The 20,314-nt window shown below is 34.3% G+C and overlaps 1 protein-coding gene across 8 annotated transcripts in view; it reads left to right on the top strand.

The window, feature by feature from the left end:
- The window catches only part of POLK (DNA polymerase kappa), a 66,510-nt gene that overhangs the window by 34,245 nt on the left and 11,951 nt on the right, over nucleotides 1-20,314 (top strand). For 6 of the 8 annotated variants that reach the window (XM_038532530.1, XM_038532531.1, XM_038532532.1 and 3 more), the window contains exons 4-9: nucleotides 3,603-3,755; nucleotides 6,574-6,705; nucleotides 9,846-9,999; nucleotides 15,007-15,131; nucleotides 16,553-16,719; nucleotides 19,470-19,502. In XM_038532530.1, coding sequence (XP_038388458.1) covers nucleotides 3,603-3,755; nucleotides 6,574-6,705; nucleotides 9,846-9,999; nucleotides 15,007-15,131; nucleotides 16,553-16,719; nucleotides 19,470-19,502 — 764 coding nt within the window. The remainder of the gene's footprint in view (nucleotides 1-3,602; nucleotides 3,756-6,573; nucleotides 6,706-9,845; nucleotides 10,000-15,006; nucleotides 15,132-16,552; nucleotides 16,720-19,469; nucleotides 19,503-20,314) is intronic. The other 2 variants (XM_038532534.1, XM_038532535.1) reach the window with 2 other exon arrangements.

Genomic DNA, 20,314 nt, shown 5'->3' with positions numbered 1-20,314 from the left:
TGAGCCACCCAGGGATCCCCCAAACGCGGTGTTAAACCACTGAGCCATCTGGGCTGCCTGAAAAACAGTATTTCTGAAATAATCTCCTCAATGTAATCAAAAATGGAGAGTTTTTAAAAGTACATAAAACATAATACTGATACAAAACACACTATTATAGCTTGGTTTGAAGTTATTTCAATATTAAAGACATTTTAAGATCCATTTTAGGGAAGCATCATAAAATAATGGAAAGAGCATAGTCTTGGGAGTAACTTGGTTTACAGGTCTACTGCTAACATTTTCCAGCTGTTTGAATTAGGGCAGATTACTGCATCTTAACAAGGTTTAGTTTCCTCCTCTATAAAATAGGAATAATAATTATCATCTCAGAATTATTTTGACCATCAAATGAGTTCATATAAGAAGTACTTAGCATGTTACATAACACATTTGGTATACTCGGTGTCACTTTTATTTTCAAAATTATAGGTAATATCATTAAGCCCTTTTCATATCTCTGGATAGGAACATGACATGAGTATCTCTTAATTCTTTCAGCCTTTGGGGGTTGGTTCAGTTCCACTTTACAAATAAAATAAGAATGAAGGTTAACTTGCCCGTTATCATGTAACCAGTAAGTGGCAGAGCTGAGACCCAGAAGGAGCTCTCACTCCTTCACCATGGTGGCACACTAGTTCTGAACTGTGGCAGAAGGGATAACATACATATTAGAGGCTCAGATCAGAACTTGAAAGTCATTTGGAAAGGAAAATGGAAAAAAAGGAAAACATGAGTGAGGATTTCAGCAGAAGAAATTTGAAAAAAGCAGAGTGGTGTACATTTGGTAGATGCAGAGAAAAAACTGTTTCGACAAGGCTGACTAATGACTGTAGAGAAGGGAATGTGTGAGTCACTCAGTGGGGAGGTTTCCTCTTGGCAGCTGTACTTTTGCTTTAAGCACAGAAAAGATAATAGACTGCAGAAGAAACTGTCATAGAATTATTATTGTATGAGGCTAAGGAGAACTTTTTCCCATTTGGTTTGCTTTCTGTTTATGATCTTTTTCCTTTCAGTTTTTCTGGGTTAGGATCCTTCAAATGCTGCTCTCTTATTCTCTGTTGAACCCTATCTTACATGTATTTGTTGGATTAACAGATGGTAGTTTTTAATCCACCCTAGTTTTTATTAGTCTCCATGATTTGTTTACTATTTTTTTTTTCAATGGCAGGACGCTATTCTCTAATTTACAATTGAGGTACTGGAAGAAATACTTGTTTTAAATCTGAAGGATAGGGAGGTGCCTGGGTGTCTTAGCAGTTGAGCCTCTGCGGTTGAGTCTCTGTCTTAGAGGTTGAGCCTCTGCTCAGGGCATGATCCTGGAGTCCAGGGATCAAGTCCCACATCAGGCTTCCTGCATGAAGCCTGCTTCTCCCTCTGCCTGTGTCTCTGCCTCTCTGTGTGTGTCTCTCAGGAATAAAGAAATAAAATCTTTAAAAAATAATAATAAAATAAATCTGGATGATAGAATAATGTCGAAAAGTTCCATTTATTAGGTGTGGTGTCTCACTGCATGAGATCAGCGTTCTCCAAAAGTTTTCTACACATACGACTTTATCTTTTTTAAGCAGATATATGTGTGTGTGTGTGTGTGTGCGCGCACTAGATAAGCTATACATATATATGAGGAATCCCTGGGTGGCTTGGCGGTTTAGCGCCTGCCTTTGGCCCAGGGCGCAATCCTGGAGTCCCAGGATCAAGTCCCATGTCAGGCTCCCAGCATGGAGCCTGCTTCTCCCTCCTCCTGTGTCTCTGCCTCTCTCTCTCTATGTCTATCATAAATAAATAAATCTTGAAAAAAAAAGATATATATGTATTAGATAAAATTTATTCCTTTTCTGCTATGAGTTTCTCCTCTTTCCGTCCGATAAGGAAAGAATTTAAAGTCAAATAAGGTCCTTCTCCGGGTGGAACTCCTAATTTAGTATCTGATACAGTAAATGCATAGTAAGAGCAGGAAAATAACTAAGGGAACATTAAATTCCATGACATAGAGGATAGATATATTTAAACTACAGAGAGATATCTGAGCTGACTCCTCAGGGCTTTAGGACAGACTGGGAAGGGCATTCTAGACAAAGAATGAAGAAAGCACAGAGCACCCCAGGTCATTCAGTGAGTTGCTGCCTAGACAGGAGCAGACCCTCTTGAGGCTCACTGTGGCTACTGGAAACAAATAGGATTCAAGGTGATTATTTCGAAAAGAGAAGTTCCAGGCTTCACCTGCAGCTAGTGGGAAGCTAGTGTCCCTATAATGCTAAGAAGGAAGGCCATGAAAAAGAATTTTGCAGAATGGAAGCAAGGTTGAAGTCCAACATGGAGAAAAAGCTGATTTATGCCCCTGTAACTTTCCACTTTTGAGAAAACCTGCTATAGGGATCTCTACATGATGGAAATTGTTTGTATTCCAGAGCTCACCATACTTGCCATAGGGATCTCTACATGATGGAAATTGTTTGTATTCCAGAGCTCACCATACTTGCTTATATCTGGCTATTTTCCCCTCAGTTTTTGATTGTTTTACTATGCAACTATCCATTGATCCTTTAGTAATAGATTACATCCTTAAACTTGTACCATGTGCCAGTCACTGTTCCATGTTCTTTCTGTATTCCAGCTTATTCAAAGTGATCATAGATCAAAATGATCACACAGCCAGTCACCCTTGGCTGCAGGGAAAGCTGGGAGACATATTTAGCTTCTTCAGCCTCTATAGTAGAGACCACAAAAAAGTAACACTTGAAAATGTGTATGCCTGTTACATAAACGCTTTTCTTACTGACCTACTTTGGTTATTTTTACCTCCTTTCGTTTCCCATTCTTCTTTCTTACCCAATTCTTTCTCACTAGAGAAATTTTAAAAATGCTTCAAAGATTAAGGTTCTTCACTGTTACATTTGACATATATATTGAAGTTTCATGAAAGAATAAATTATAGCTTAAATTTTCAGTTTTGATTTGTATTGACTAATGGTTACCAAATTTTAGCCTTATAAAAGCAGTTCTGCAGAGGGTATGTTTACATTATGGTTGGTACATTCACTTGTACAGTACTATTCAGCATAAACATAATATGCCAAAGAAGTATATAATCTTTCGTTGTACATTTCCTTTGTTGCTATTTTAAGACATTAATGTTATGAGTCAAATGAGAGTTGTTTATCTTACCTAAACTGAAGCTTTTATTTACAGTAAATTGGTCTCCAGATTTATAAAGCAGAAGAATCGTTTGATACAATCAGTTGGAGTAGTTCATCTATTCACTAAATATCTATTAAGTACCTATCATGTGATTGTAGTTATTGAGAGATTAAAGTGTTCATAGGGTATGATATTTGAGATTTAACTGCTCATCTTCATGAAAATAAAACCAGTTACCAGCCTTAATAAACAATAATCAAGTATATATAGTTAGGTAGGTGGATGAATGGGTGGAAGGATGGGTAGATGAAAGAGTAGATGGACAGAGACAGATACCTACTAAAAATGAGATATTAGTATTATGATTGGTAATGTTTCGATAGCGTGTTGACTCAAAATATGTTAACTTTTTAAAAATTAAGGTTGACAGATATGCAATGGAATTAGAACAGAGCCGGGATCTGAACAATACTATAGTGCACATTGACATGGATGCTTTCTATGCGGCTGTAGAAATGAGGGACAATCCAGAATTGAAGGATAAACCCATTGCTGTAGGATCAATGAGTATGTTGGTAAGTAGGTAAAAATCAAAGACAAAAAGGAAATTTCATAACATATTCACGTAAGCCTTACTGGTTCATGAAGGGAGAAGCTTTTAGTAAATTCTACCATTTTGCTGGGAGTTTTTCTGCGTGCTTTATATGTGTTCAACATGTCTTGAGGTACAAATTTTTATTTCCATTTTACAAAGAGCAAACTCAACTTGGAGAGGTGTTTAAAAACTTCCCCAAAGTTACAAACCTAGTGAATGGTAATGGCATTATATCTTTCTGTTGCAAATTGTATTTTTCATAAGTAACTGTTCCAGTCAGAATTGGAGAAGAAAGAAAAGGAAATGTTACTCTAAAGCAGGTTTGCAAGCAATTTGTTAATAAATTTTATTGGAACATAATCACACCCATTTATTTGTTGTATTAAAAGAGCAGAGTTGAGTACCTGCAACAGAGACCATATGATCTACAAAGCTTAAAGTAATTACTATCTGGACCTTTACAGAAAAGGTTTCCCAACCTTAGTTCTAAGGTAATATGTTTCATTAAAATAGTACTTTAATTAGTTTTTCCATGACTTGGAACTTCTGAATACCACGTTGCCTCTTCCATATCACCACTCTAACCATAGAAGTTAAAGATGACCAGGATTGCTATATGTGGCTAAAAATAGCACCTGGAATACATAGATTTTGCTATTAAAAAACATATAAGAGAAACAAGGAGAGTTCTTCTGTTCTGAACTCCTTACAATGCTTAGATAGCTATAAACCTAATTCCTGGAGTTACTATTTGTATTATAAAACTATCATCTATTTGTTCATTATCTCTGCTTCCCTAAGTATACAGGCAACTAACAATCCAGGTTCTAAAACAATGTTTATTGAAAGAGACTACTCTCCTTTCCTACAAATCATCAGCTGATATTTTGAAAACATGTATTTAATTTTATTAAGAATATGTATCACCATATATTTATCTGAAATTATCTGTGTGCATATATATGTATATATATATATATTTAAAGCTAAATCCACTGCTAGATCTGCAAAATATTTTCCTTCCTATGAATTATATCCTCCTAAAAATTATTTCCAAATTCAAAATAATTATTTGCCATATTTAAACAAAGATTACCCCTTTTGTATGCTCAACTAACAGATTTCACTTCTAATGAGATTTGAGGTATAATTGCTTTTGTTCTATTAAACTCATAAAAGTGTATTTACAGATTAATGGTAGTGATGGTACATGTTTGATTATCCCAATCTATTACAGTTAGAATTCTTCTTTGGTTAATTTGATGGATCTTCATAATGTTCTAAGTTTGCACTCCTAGATAGAACACAGACCTGATAGCAATTATTTATTGCTGCCTAACAAACAGACTTTAAGTACTTAGTGGTTAACCATTTATTTGCTCATGATTCTATAATTTGGACAGAGTACAAAGGGGTAACTTTACTCTGCCTGGGATTGGCTACAATTACTTAGCTGGGCTGGAGGGTCCAAAATGGCTTTATTAACACAGTTTGGCCTTTCAGCCCACATGGTTGGAATGGCTTCCAGCCATTGAGCTTTCTCCTCTCCACACGGTACATCATCGTTTAGCAATTTAACTCAAGATCTTTACACAGTTGCTGGATCCCCCAAAAAGTAAAAGCTGAAGTTATAGACTTCATAATGCCTAGGCTTCAAGACTCACATAATGTCATTCCCTCAGAATCTTTTGGTCAAAACAAGTCACGGTGCAAATTACTTGGCATGAGGGATTAGAACCCACCCTTGGAGAAGAACTATAAAGTATTGTGGCTGTGATTTACAATCTTCCATAAACCTAAAGGTTAAAGGAAGTTGTATCATAAGTTTTGTTCCAGATTTACCACAGATATAGCTTTCATATCCATTCCATTAGACTTATTTATATTTAAACCATGATTTATCTTTCTAGTGTTATCTGCATTTCTGTTTCAGAATACTGACCAAAGATTAACATAGCTTTGAGTAATATCAAGATTTTTTCAATGGCATTTGAAAACCATTAATGGCAAATTGATACTATTCTGAAGTAATCCCTTCAGCTGATAGATTCTGTTTTACATTTCTTTGAATTTTCACTTGAGATTTCAAAGATTTCATTTGTGATAAAATTTTTTGTAAATGGTACTGTGGTATCATCAACAGGATTTAAAAGTAATGGCCTCTTTTTTACTTTTAAAGTTTTAAAAAAATAAAAAAATAAAAAATAATTAAAGTTTTTTAGTTCCATCTCCTACTCAAAATGTTTTCACCAAAAGGGATATTCAAGTCTTAAGAAATAAAACATAATTTTAAAAGCTCTTTTAAGCTTTCATCACTTCATTTTTGGACATTTTATTTGGCTGACTATATATCAGAACCTTTGATTTTTGTTCTAAATGAAAAATTTCAAAACCCCAAATATAGCAAATTCCAAATCTATATTATTATACCATGCAATTACTTTCTATACTGTTACTTTCATGTAACATCATTCAGTATCATTCAAACTTTGATATGTACTATATTACAGGTATGCCTTAGAACCAATGAAGTTTAGCTATTGGAAATGTGAGATAACCTTTTTATTAGTCTTATTTATTACCTGGGATCACATAAATATAGAGAGAGCAGTGAGAGAGTCATGGTATCATAATACCATGATAGGATAAACTCAAAGCTTGATTTGAGACAGTGGCCTATAAAACAAATGTCCTTGACTTGAAAATGCACATCAGTAATGTGTTTTTTATGAATGCATTGATCAGTATGTCCATTTAGGTTTGTGTATTTTTTTCCCATGTGGTCCATTTTCTTTCAGTCTACCTCAAATTACTATGCAAGAAGGTTTGGTGTTCGTGCAGCCATGCCAGGATTTATTGCTAAAAGACTCTGCCCACAACTTATTATAGTGCCCCCAAACTTTGACAAATATCGAGCTGTGAGTACAGAGGTAAGTCTGATAAAGCACTCTTACTTACAGCCTTCCTGATTCTTGTCACCTACAAAGTCAAGTCCAAATGGCCTTAGCGCCTCAGAATTCAGCCTTAGTTTATCCCTTTAAATCCTACCTCCTACCACTTCTCCAGGTCATAATGGTGAAAACTGAGCTGAGTATTTATTTCCCAGATCCCTACTCTTCCACATATTTTTTCATCTCTTTAGAAACTCTAAATCTCCCTGACAAACTTTGAATTGCCTTAATTATAATTTATATTAACTTTAGCTGTTTTTTTCTTAATGTGCAATACATAAGTTTTTCTAGAATCATCTTTTATTTATAACTTAGGTTGTCATTAATTTCAGCCTCTTTTGTAACTAAAGTTTTTATCAAATGTTTTTAAGCAGTAATGAGATTCCTATATTTTAATTAACTGCTTTCCTTGCCTAACAGTCTAGTGAATATGCTTATGAGCATTTAATGTCCAGGAGACTGATAATCAAGGAAGAAATAAGAATAATCCTTTTTTTTTTAAGTTTTTATTTATTTATTCATTTTATTCACAGAGAAACAGGCAGAGACATAGGCAGAGGGAAAAGCAGGTTCCCCCAAGGGAACCTGATGTGGGGCTCTATCCTGGGACCTGGGATCATGACCTGAGCCAAAGGCAGATGCTCAACCACTGAGCCACCCAGGTGCCCCAAAAGGGAATAACCTTGCTTTGAAAAGAATCTTTGAAATATAAAGATTTGATTATTCAGTAAAATTACCTAAACTGTCATGTATGAAAAACTGCCATTTTCTCTATTTTTCATAACTGGATTATCATGCTAGTGCTAAGACTTAAATCATAAATTTAAATTTTAGAATACTACATCAAACACTCTCAGACTATGGTAGTAGAATGCATTGTGTTAAAGACTACTGTCCAGCAGCCCCGGTGGCACAGCGGTTTAGCGCCGCCTGCAGCCTAGGGCATGATCCTGGAGACCCAGGATCGAGTCCCACGTCAGGCTTCCTGCATGGAGCCTGCTTCTCCCTCTGTGTCTCTGCCCCCTCTCTCTCTCTCTCTCTCTCTCTCTCTGAATAAATAAATAAATCTTTAAAAAAAAAAAAAGACTACTGTCTGCATCGAAACTCTTAAAAAACCATAGCCTAGCACTTACTACCATTTGGTCATGTAAATGATCTTTAGATTCACTCCTCTCATTTGTATTCCACCTCATATACGCTAGAAATGAAACCTCTCCAAACTGGAATAATACACCACCTCAAGTTTTTAAAAAATTCTTTTTTTCATTCTTTCAAAAACAGCCTGTGGCAGCAAGTGCTTTTTGCCTATCTCTGAAATGGTGGTGAACAAAGGGGAAGCCCATTCACATGCAGTTACTACTTGTCTCTTTTACAGTATTCCTAACTGAGAAAGAGATATAGTACTAACCACAAATATTACAGGGTTTCAATAAGTTTGAAAATCCTTCAAAGGCCTTGTAAGAAGGAATTTTTTTTTGAGTCCTACTTGAACTCCGTAAAACTTCTGACAATATGATAATGAGAGCTAAATTGTTTTTAGTTCTCTTCAGTCTAGTTACTTACATAAATTGGAGAAATCTTTCTCAAATTGGAGCAGAATCTAGTTAATCTGCAGATAGCAAATGGGTTATATGTGTAAACAAACTATAGCACAAACTCACTGACTGTAAGTATATTAATGTATATATACACTGTTGTTTTAAAAGTTTAAGGAAAAGCCATTTTTATTTTATCCAAAAGAAGGGAACAGCTTTAACTTTTGGAAGCCTAAGTGCTTGAATTTTAGTGGAACATGTCTATTTTTGTTCTTTAAGCAGTATCCTATGAAAAGGAAGTTAGTGAGTACTCCATTTCTCTAGGGAGTACTTCTCATTCAGAATAATCTTAGTTGGCTGCCAACTGCAGACTTTCCAGAGTTTCATTTTCACTAGAAAGATTCCATTTGAGTACATTATAAAACTGGTTTCTTCCAGAAGAACAAAGCTAATTAAGGTACTCTCTGAGTAAAGCTTGGCCACGTTTTATATCACCATTTTCTAAAATTACCTTTGACTCAGCTGTTCATAATTAAATTAAGCTAAAAAGCTTTATTTTATAAAACTTTGAAAAAAAGTTTTCTCATGATACAGCAGAGAGATTTTAAATACTAGATGAAAGTATAACATAATTCAACTAATATCTTTTTCCAAGTATGTATTTATTATTTTGGCAACCATTTCCTCTACTTTCAGCTAATACTTCAGTGGGTAAAAAAAATCCATAGTTTCATGTAATCAAACTATCTTAGGTAAATGACATTTTTGGAATTCTATGGAAATTCTGATCTCACGTTTGTGTCAAGATGCAGCTCCAGACTTTTCCCCATTATTTAACAAATCCGCAGACTTCCACTGAAGATTTTGTTATCTTTTCCATTCCAAATTCTGGTAATTAAGCTTTGTTTTCTGAATGGATGTGTGCATTAGTGTATGTTTTGAGTGGAGTTTTATGTGTATATTATAATTAATTAAAATAGAACTACTTTCTAAAGCAACATAGTACCTTTATGTAAGATTATTCCTTTTTTAGGGGTACCTAAGTGGCTTAGTTGGTTAAGCACTGAACTCTTGATTTTGACTCAGGTCTTGATCTCAGGGTTATGAGTTCAAGCACCACATTGGGCTGTATGCTGGGTGTGGACCCTTCTTAAAAAAAAAAAAAAAAAGATTATTCCCTTTTTAAAATAAACAAAAAAGGTGATGGGGAGTAAGATCCGATTGTTCCACTTCTACTTTTGACCAGTTACTTAAAATTATGTTACTTAACCATTTTTTCTGGGCTTATCAGAACGATGTCTGAGATTTATTTGAATCCTTTATTATATGTAGATAAAAGTGACTGGATAGGGATTATATCAGCTGAAGCTGTTTCATAGTCTTCTGCCCTCATGATCTATTTTAATGCAAAAAAGAATTTGGACAAACTGGTGCTAACAATTATTTATTTCCTAAATCCATGAGCTTTTGATTGCAGGATTTTTACTATCGTTGCAAAATAAGAATATTAATGTTTCTTATCAGCTGTTATATTACAGGTTTTGCTATGGCAACAAAAGTTAAACCATTTTTTTCCTTTTGAAGGTTAAGGAAATACTTGCTGATTATGATCCCAATTTTCTGGCCATGAGTCTTGATGAAGCCTACTTGAATATAACAAAGCACTTACAGGAAAGACAAAATTGGCCTGAGGACAAAAGGAAGTATTTCATCAAAACAGGGAACCCTCTAGAAAATGGTAAGCAACTTATTAGAATGCTCAAACTATAAAACAAATAAAAAGCCTTTTATATTAACCCAGTTAATTTATTATCCCGCATAGGTGGTATGGTAGGACTAGATATATCTTTGTTATGAAAAAGTATTAAAATGAAAGATTAGAAACTTAAAGTATACTGTGGAATTTCTACGTTAAATTTGTAACTTTTAAACCAAAGAGATTGGCTTAAATCACTTTTAAATCAAATGAGATTGTTAAATCACTAGAGTTTCAGAATGTGCAGAGCCTCTGAACAAAATAATTTCATATCAGTTCTTTTCTGAAGACCTAACTAAGAACGGGTTGGATCATGTTGAGTCTGAGGAGGTTATCTATTTAAGGTGGCCTTTTAGTGTAGTTGTTAAAAAAGAAATTAGATTTTTTAAAAATTAGCCTCAAACATATCAAAACATTGGGTGGGGTTTTTTCCCCCTCATTTTCAAAGTGGTCTACAATCTGGTAATACAGACCCTATTTTGATTCTTTTGTATACACTGAAATAAAAGTTTCATGACGCCAAGGCTTTTTTCAAATGGTCCCTTTGTTACTTACCCAAATTAATGTCAGGGAACATGGAGACATTCTACATAGGCTTTCAACCCTCTGTCAGGGGTATGATTATTTCAAATATCTTAGCTATCGTGCACCCCTGAGCAAAGTTCACCTGGATGAAATGGTAGAGGGTTTGCTCACAACTCACAACCCATGGCTGTATTTCATGTGCACAGCTCATTGATTCTTCAAGGAGGACAGCCAGTGGTGGGGAAACCTGTTTGTAACTTTCTGTGAGACAAATATGGTGGATCTTCTATGGCATAATATTCTATCGCTCATATTGTTTGGGGCTCACATCTTTGGAGGAAGTTTAGTGTGGACATCAAATCACAACCTCACTACCTTATTTAGAACTCCAGGAGCAGGTCTCTCTCTTTAATAGAAACATTAAACAATAAACAAGCATAATTCCTGGACACAGAGGCTTAGAGCAAAAGATTTGTTTTAGGAGGAGGAAGCACACAAAGCCTGATGTCACTTTGCTTTACATCTCAATTTTTTTCCTTACTCTTCACAAGAGAAGGTGAGGGAACCATTAAATGGTTATATCAGAGCATCTCCTTGAATACCTCCTATAACAGTTATGCTCACAATATGTAAAAAAAAAAAAAAAAAAAAAATACATTGTGACTAAGGTAAATGTTTTTATTCTCTACAAATGTTCTTTTATTCTCTACAAATGTTCTTTTCATTTATTATACTGCATGCAAACTCACTTTGAAGATGTGAATTTTTAATTACTTACATATTTTACTCTTGCTGTATTTCATATTTTTAAGCCATTTAAGTACTTTTAACTTTTTGTCCTCTCTCATATATAAATCCCTGTGGGCTGAACTTTTTAGCATATCTGATTTCACATTATGGCATTGGAAGATGGAGCATGGCAGGAGATTGATATATCTTTCTCTGAAGTCCAAGACATTTTTCTAATGTTTGCCCCTTTTCTGAAAGGTGCAGTCTTTGGAAAAGTATTGCTACTTTGTCTACAAACAAATAAGTGATAATAATTATTATTTTATATTTATTCTGCCAAATAAATCTGAATGGTGAGTGGGAGGCAATGTAAGAAACTGAAATACCATACACTTTTAGCACTCAGCATCTGTGTATCCCATATAATTATGGGATGCTTTCATTTTAGTGTTTGGATGATAAGAAACCTTAGTTTTGTACTCTGATCACCTCATTATGGGAATTTTAAAGATTTTTTTTTTTTTCAGAAAGCAAATAAGAAACTACTTTAGCTTTAGTTTTATAGCCAGGCCTATCATAGAAGTAGACAAATTGAATATTAGGTAACTGCACCATTCAGCAGGTGCTCTAACAAGGAAGGGATGTGACGGCAGCATGCTCTGTTTTCTACTCTAGCGTTCCATCAGTGACCCACCTAAGGGACTGTGATGGACTCAAAAGGTACAAAACGGGATAAGGAACTCTGCAGAAGGGGGTATGAATGTGACAGACAGATAGATACCTTACTTGGTTTGTAGTTTTCTGCAGCTCTCTTTACCTTGACTTTTACCCATTCAGATGGGGAGAAGGGGGTCAGATAGATACCATTTCAGCTGCGCCTTCCAAGATGGTCTGCATTTTAAAACTAGAATATGGAAAATAAAGTAATGAAGCACTTACATAACAAATAATGCTAAATTTGAAAATAAGGCTTATTTTGTGTATGGCCTGGGAATTCAGATTTGGAAAACATCTGTCTGTAACTTAATTCATGTTACATGCTTTAAAATGTGAAACTAATCTGGTGTTTGTCATATTATTTGTATTATCTTTAGAAAACCCTCCTTAAAAGACCTAGTTCATTTTTTAAGTAATATGCATTTATGTGTGTCTTGAAACTAGAAATTTAATTTTTGCCTCTGCATTTATCTTAATTTGGAAAACATTTATATGTAATAAAATTATGACATGAGATCAGAAAGCTCTGTTGTTAATCTTAATTTTTATAAATACATTTAAACTGCATTTCTCTTCCATTAAGCCCAGAAAGTAATCTTTAATGATTCATTCATGAGGACATTTTTAGTCTTGGCATAGATTTAAGTATATTTTACAGTCTAATTGTGAAAATGCAAATAAAATGAGGTAAAAACCGGATTAGTATTTTTATTTTACTTTTTAATAGTAATATTAGGTTGTAGTCTACTGATAATAGTAAAGAAATATGTTAATCTGATCGGACCTTAAGAATTTATATACTTAAAGAAGCATAACTTCCAGCAGAAAGAATTACTATTTATTTCAAATGAGCCCTCAGTAAAAGTGATAATTTATATATAAGCAAATCAAAATCAAAATCAGCATTTAAAAGAAGAAAAGTGAGAGTATTTTAACATCTGAATAGCTTCTTCCATGAATGAAGAAAATTTAAGGTTTTTTCTCTCTAAAAACAAAACTTGTCAGGCAATAATTACTCTTGATTGCTTAATGCCTTTTTCCTCATTCTAATATAATTTTAATTAAATTCTAATTTAATGGGTAAAGGAAAAAAAGCTTTTTTTTTTTTTTTTTTTTTTTTTTAAAGAACAGTTAATGTGAGTCTTGGCCTGATTCTATATTTCAGTTAATTTAGGTAAGAGACACAAATTTGTGATTTTTACATAGGATGTTTCCTCTTCAAATGTATACTTTGGAAATAGATAATATTCCTTTAAAGAAAACTCTAGAATCAGTATTTTCTTTGTTAAACAAAGAAATATAAATAACATTTCTGATCTTGGCTCTTAGAAATAAAACTTTTAACAAAAGAAACAAAATAAACTAGATTTGTTTTGTCTTTAGAAAGCATGTAGAGAAACCTCATTTATGAAGTATGTACTTCTTAAAATGAAGATAATTACTGTTCCTGTTTGTAATTTAGATAAACCAAGAAAAGAAGTAATAAACTGAGGGAGCATGAACGGTCCATCTCTCCACTACTTTTTGATGATAGTCCTCCTGATTTGCAGTCCCAAGGAAATCCTTTACAAGGGAACTCTGAGGAAGAGGATAATCCTCAAACACTCCAAAATTCGATTGTTTTTGGAACATCAGCTGAGGAAGTGGTAAAGGAAATTCGTTTCAGAATTGAGCAAAAAACAACACTGACTGCCAGTGCAGGTACTTAAAAGTGATTTGATGGCTGCCATAGTTAAGATTTTCAGACTAATCCAAGTATAATATTAATAGTTTCTCCTTATGAAGCATATAGTAAAGTTTTACTTATCCTTTTTGATTAAACTTCTGATGACTTTCTTCAGAATACTGTGAACCTACAGGTAAATTGGAATTAAGCAGAAAAGCCTATGAGCCCAAAGAAAAGCACTATCATAAATCTCATGTAGCTATCCTTTTTAAAGCATGAAATATATTTTAATTGATTTAGGACATAATACTTTATTAGTTTTCCCTTTGAAGTGTTCAGCCCTGTCCAGGATTACAGGAGAGACCCCGGGTGACCACAAAGTAAGAGATAGAAGAAGTCCTAACTAGCAATCTAGAACCAGTTAGTGAAGGGAAAAAGAGTTTACAAATGTCAGTAACCCATGAAGGTATCATTGTGTCTTGGCATAGAAACTGACATTCTTCATGAGGACCCTAAATTATTATGATTAGGTTAATCCTTTTTTTCGGTACCAAAGAGTGAGAATAAGTAATACATTTTAGTAGGATATGTATAAAAATGGAAATGAATCATTTAATGATTGTATTTGGGTTTTTTAAAAAAGATTATATTGATTTGACAGAGAGAGAAAACACAACCAGGCGGAGCAGTAAGCAGAGGGAAAGGGAGACGCAGGCTCTCCGCTCAGCTCTGTCCCAGGACCCTGGCATCGTGACCTGAGCCGAAGGCAGATGCTTAACCGACTGAACCAATTATCAATGAATTAAATTATCTTAATCATTGTGTCTCCTAGAAATTTTAAAACATCTTTCCGAAAAGTGCTAATTTGCTTTGTGAATAACATAAAAAGAGTACGTCTATTTTATCATTGTCTTAAATATAATGGAACCTAGAATCTTTGAATTTTTTTCTTTATGTGATAATCTATACAAAAGACCTTTTCAAAGAGTAAACATCCATCCTAAATTATATTCTGGGTATTTTCTATTAGTCAGCCCTGTATTGCTACTAAAGATAGTATGTAAACTAATAATATCACTTAAACTTAGAAATTACTCTTAGACTTCAAAAATAACATGGAGATTTAAATATTCTTCAGTCCTGCTACCACAATAACTATACAGTTCCTTTTCCTAAAATTATATTGAGCCCTGGGAAGATAGGTAGTTATCAGATGTTATTTTTAAATTACTATTTCACATCATTTCAAGCGTTTTGCATTCATTCACCTTTTCTTTTTCTGTATTGTAATATCATATTTTTAAATGATACCTGTCAACTTCTTTGAGTCATCAGAGTTCTCTTCTTTTAAGGCATTGCCCCAAATACAATGTTAGCAAAAGTATGCAGTGATAAGAATAAACCAAATGGACAATACCAAGTTCTCCCCAACAGACAAGCTGTGATGGACTTCATCAAGGACTTACCCATTAGAAAGGTGAGATTTTGTATAATATTGATATAAAATATAATTTTATTTATATTTAAACATAAACTATATAAGCATATATACATATACTGAAGAGATACTACTTAGAATGGTAGTAATAATTCTTTGCTGGAAAGTTTTGAAACAATAGGTAACAAGAAAGAAGTGTAATGGATGATTGAATTTGGATTTGAAGAAACCTTTCTATGAAACCCTAAAATTGAGGTTTAGGAAACTTGCTGCCAAAAAGTTTTAAGAAAGGAATAGTTGAAAGACTTTTAAGTGTACCTCTGCCAAGAAGAACAGAAATAAAAAGAATACTTGTGGGGATCCCTGGGTGGCTCAGTGGTTTAGCACCTGCCTTCCGCCCAGGACGTGATCTTGGAGTCCCGGGATCAAGTCTTGCATCAGACTCCTTACATGGAACGTGCTTCTCCCTCTGCCTGTGTCTCTGCCTCTCTCCTTCTCTCTCTGTGTCTCTCATGAATAAATAAATAGAATCTTTAAAAAAAAAAAAAAAAAAAAAGAATACTTGTAAGACTCCTTTCAGCTATAACTTAATATACTGAGTTCTAAAGTCTACATTGCTATCAGATTAATAGGTTTGATAATTCAAAAAGATGATGTAGAAATTTAATTGATTTTGGCCAAAAAAAAAAACCCAAAATACTTTACTATCTTTAAATGGTAAAACGAGGGGTTATAGAAAGGGTATGTTGTATTATTTTTTACAGCTTGTAGATTTTTTCTGCAAACATACGCTTTTTTAAAAACAATAATTGCACTACACTCTATTTAATGTTCTGGGACTTGACTTTCTCATATCATGTATAGGAGTGAATTTAAATAAACAGTTTTCAGTGCTCAGAAGAAAAGCTATAACAGAGAATATAATGTATGATCACTAAATAGTTTAAAATATGTATGATATAGCTATAAAGCAATGTTTTCCAGTGTGTTTTTCAAGATATGAAATAGGTAAATCCATTAAATAAGGTTCTGGGTTCAAAGAACTTTGGAACATACCAGCCTTAGTGATTTTATATTTGAGAGCAAGCAGGCAGTGGGAGAGAGAAAAGCAGACTCGCTGCTGAGCACGGAGTCAGATCAAGGGCTGCATCCCAGGACCCTGGATCATGACCTGAGCTGAAAGCAGGTAGCTAACAGACTGAGCCACCCAGATGTCTCTTTAATGCTTTTTAAAACTATGTGAAATTTAAAATTTAAAATTTCCATGCAACACTAGTTTAGGAAATGTGCCCAGAAATAAAGTAGTTTTCCAGTATGACTTGTGAAGATGATCACATTATTCCAATAACCTCTTATAACCCAATAACCTCTTATTGGTTATAAAAGGTATAATGATATTATATATCTGTTCTTGCCTTAATGTAAAACTGTATTAATGATAAATATTGACTCTTTTCTAGGTTTCTGGAATAGGAAAAGTTACAGAGAAAATGTTAAAGGCACTTGGAATTATTACTTGTACAGAACTCTACCAGCAGAGGGCATTACTTTCTCTTCTTTTCTCTGAAACATCTTGGCATCATTTTCTTCATATTTCCCTGGGTCTAGGTTCAACACACCTGGCAAGGTATCTATATGTATAGTCATTCTGTTTTTTCTTTTCTTTTTTTTTTTTTCATTCTGTTTTTTCTTGATCATTTGGTGAAATAACAGTTTTAACCATTGACATGGAGGCTATGGGATAACATGTTTTTTGTTCGTTTTTAAAGATTTATTTATTTATTCCAGAGAGAGAAAGAGCAGGAGGGGCAGAGAGAGAGGGAGAGAGAATCCTCAAACAGACTTCCAGTGTGTGAGCCTAATGCAGGGCTTGATCCCAGGACCCCAAGATCATGACCTGAGCTGATACCAAGAGTCAGATGCTCAACTGACTATGCTACTCAGGAGCCCCTATAGAATAACATATATTAAAAAAAATTTTAGGCTAGTTCATTCTAGAATATAATTTTTGAATTAGAATCAAAAGATTGGAGGTGGGAGGAAAGGAAAAGAAGAACAAAGAATCAGTGTTTGGCTGTTGGCTGTAGCTATTGGTTAGGTAGACAAGAGGAATGATGAGTACTTTCTTTTCTGTACTTGCCTTGTGTTTTGTTCGAAATGTAAGGCTAGTGGTGGTCTGATTGTTGAGGAAAGAAAGGTGCTCATATCCAGAATTTACCCTGTATGCAAGGGGATTTAATGATTCTTTGAAAGCCTTCATGAGTTAGCTACATTTCTTTTCTTTTGTAGACTTGTAAATGATTGGCTGATTCATTCAATACTAAATACTTAATAGGTATTGTTCTAGGCACTGGAAAGAAGAGTAGGCAACAAGACAAAGTCTTGCCTTCATGGAGTTTGCAGAATAGTGTGGCGGAATAAGCCAATGAAGAAAGTAAGGCCGAGTAAGGGAGCAGAAAATGACTTGGGGAATAAGAGTGGGGTTGGCAGCCATGATCCAGGGGCAGGAACTTGAAGGGGCCACCACACAAAGATGTAGGAGAGGTCCTGTGATTCGTCCCTGCTGCTCTTTCACCTCGGTCTTAAAAAGAAGATCCTACAGCTCGAAGAGTACACTGTTGGGAGTGGGTGAAAAGAAGGGAATTTTTAAAAAGAATGGGAATTAACACTGGGCACTATTTTTATAATTTTATCATCATCCTGTCAGCCTGCCCTCAAAATAATTCCTTTATATTCTTATATAAGTAAGAGAAAATAGGAAGATTACTGAGGAGGCATAAAAATAAGTTTGATAAAATAAACCTGCTAAATCTTACAGAGGTTGCAAGTACTGCTTTTCTCATCTGTCTGTGCTCCTCATTCTTTTTTTTAAGATTGTATGTATGTATGTATGTATGTATATATGTATGTATTTATTTATTTATTTATGACACACACAGAGACGCAGAGACACAGGGAGAGGGAGAAGCAGGCTCCCCATGGGAAGCTCCATGTGGGACTCAATCCCAGAACCCCAGATTCACACCCTGAGTTGAAGGCAGATGCTCAACCACTGAGCCACCCAGGCATCCTCTATGCCCCTCATTCTTAAGCTCATAGTTAGCTGACTTTGATCTTGAGTGGCTATAATGGAAAGATCAAAGAAGGAAATCACACAAGTATAAATAATCTAGTATTTGGAGGTAATGGGGAATAAAACTTTCTTCTTGGGATCCCTGGGTGGCGCAGCGGTTTGGCGCCTGCCTTTGGCCCAGGGCGCAATCCTGGAGACCCGGGATCGAGTCCCACGTCGGCTCCCGGTGCATGGAGCCTGCTTCTCCCTCTGCCTGTGTCTCTGCTTCTCTCTCTCTCTCTCTGTGACTATCATAAATAAATAAATAAAAATTTATAAAAAATAAATAAATAAAATAAAATAAAATAAAATAAAACTTTCTTCTTTAATCCCAGAATTATCCTCTTTTTAATTTCCATAGTGCTTGAAAACAATATGGTTCTTGATACAACATGGCATGTATTAACCTCTGGTATTTAAAGATGCAGGTGACACTGAGAAGTGAAATTCATGGGTAATTTATAATAATGTAAAAGAACAAACCTCCCTTGCCTTCTGTGTACCTTCTCTATTCCAATATTCTGCTTTATGTTTTAATCTGTAATACTTCTAACCTTCAGACATACTCCATATTTACTTCTATCTTGGTTTATTTATCTCCCTCCACTAGGATACAAGTTTCTTACGGATAGGAACTTCGTCTGTTTTGGTCATAACCGTATACCCAATGCCTAGAATAGTACTTTATTCCTAGTAGGTCTGTTGAATATGTGGAGAATGTCATGTCACATGTCATTTCAGCTTTTTAGTTTCAACTACTTCTATCCAAACTGCTAGAATTCAACCAAACTAGATGGTTCAGATTCTGAATCCCCATCCTAATACTGTATCCAAATTCTGAGGGTCTATAAATCTATAGTAAATAGCTGTAGGACAGCAAAGTTAATATTCTAAGCCAAAAACTAAGTAATTGATATTTAATTATATCATATAACTGCAAGCCATTACAGTACTCTTATTGGTTTTTATAAGTTGTGGTTTTTATATTCACACTTTTAATAGAAGTAGTTTATAATCTCAACCTATTTTCAGATTTGTTCTCTTTGATAGATATAGACTTGATTAATTAGCATCTATCTCTTTTTTGTTGATAGTTTTATTTTGATATTTTAAAAACTCATTGTTTTTCCTGATATATAAATTTTAACCAAAAACATTAAAGAGATCCTTAAGTGATAATTGAGATGTTAAACCCTCTTACTTGACTAAAGAGAATTAGTCTTCTTTGAGAAAGCAACAAAAACTTTTTTTTTTTTCATTTCAAGGGATGGAGAAAGGAAAAGCATGAGCATTGAGAGGTAATGTTTTATTATTATTAATTGTTCATAATTCATGTTATTTTAAACTAAGTTTTTATAATTTTAGTAAAATATCACTGAGATGGAAAAATCTATTTGCAAACCAAATGACATTTTTCAGTAGTTGACATTACTAACCTAAGTATTCCAGTACAATGCTTTATTATCTTTGCTTGCTATGCTCTCCGTGGGAAAAAAATTTAACTGAAGTAATAATTTTTTTTTAATGTTGGTTTCCTCCTATTCAATGAAAACCAAGCATCTCTGGATTCTAAATCTTAATTTCTAGCTTTGTTTATAAGAAAAATTACTGAGTGTTATTTGGGAAATTTAAGAAGGGACCACATAAATTCTTCCTAAAACTCTTCAAATGTTGGTCAAGTAGTAAGATATTGATGAAAGTGAGCTTACAGGAGTTGTAGTTCAATGGTTTACAATCTTGTTTGGAAAATAAATGAAATCTTGACGAGACTGTTGTTTTCTGAAATATGTCATTGTTTGAGAAGTCCCTAAATTATTTCCTCCAAACACCAAAGTTCCACTGTGATAGATGTTTAAGAACCACTGATCTAGTACAAGGTTGTGTTCCTTTTTCACATACATTATTTTTTTCGAGTTTATTTATTTACTTATTTAAAGAATTTTTTTAAAATGTTATTTATTTGACAGAGTGAGGGTGAGCAGGGAGAGCAGCAGAGGGAGAGAGAGAGAGAAGCACTCTCCCTGCTGAGCAGGGAGCCCATGTGGGGCTCCATCCCAGGACCCTGGGATCATGACCTGAGCTGAAGGCAGATGTTTAACCTACTGAGCCA

The sequence above is a fragment of the Canis lupus genome, chromosome 3 (assembly GCF_011100685.1).
Source record: "Canis lupus familiaris isolate Mischka breed German Shepherd chromosome 3, alternate assembly UU_Cfam_GSD_1.0, whole genome shotgun sequence".
NCBI lineage: Eukaryota > Metazoa > Chordata > Mammalia > Carnivora > Canidae > Canis > Canis lupus.
The sequence above is the reverse complement of the archived record's forward strand: the minus strand, read 5'-3'. Positions and strand labels throughout refer to the sequence as shown.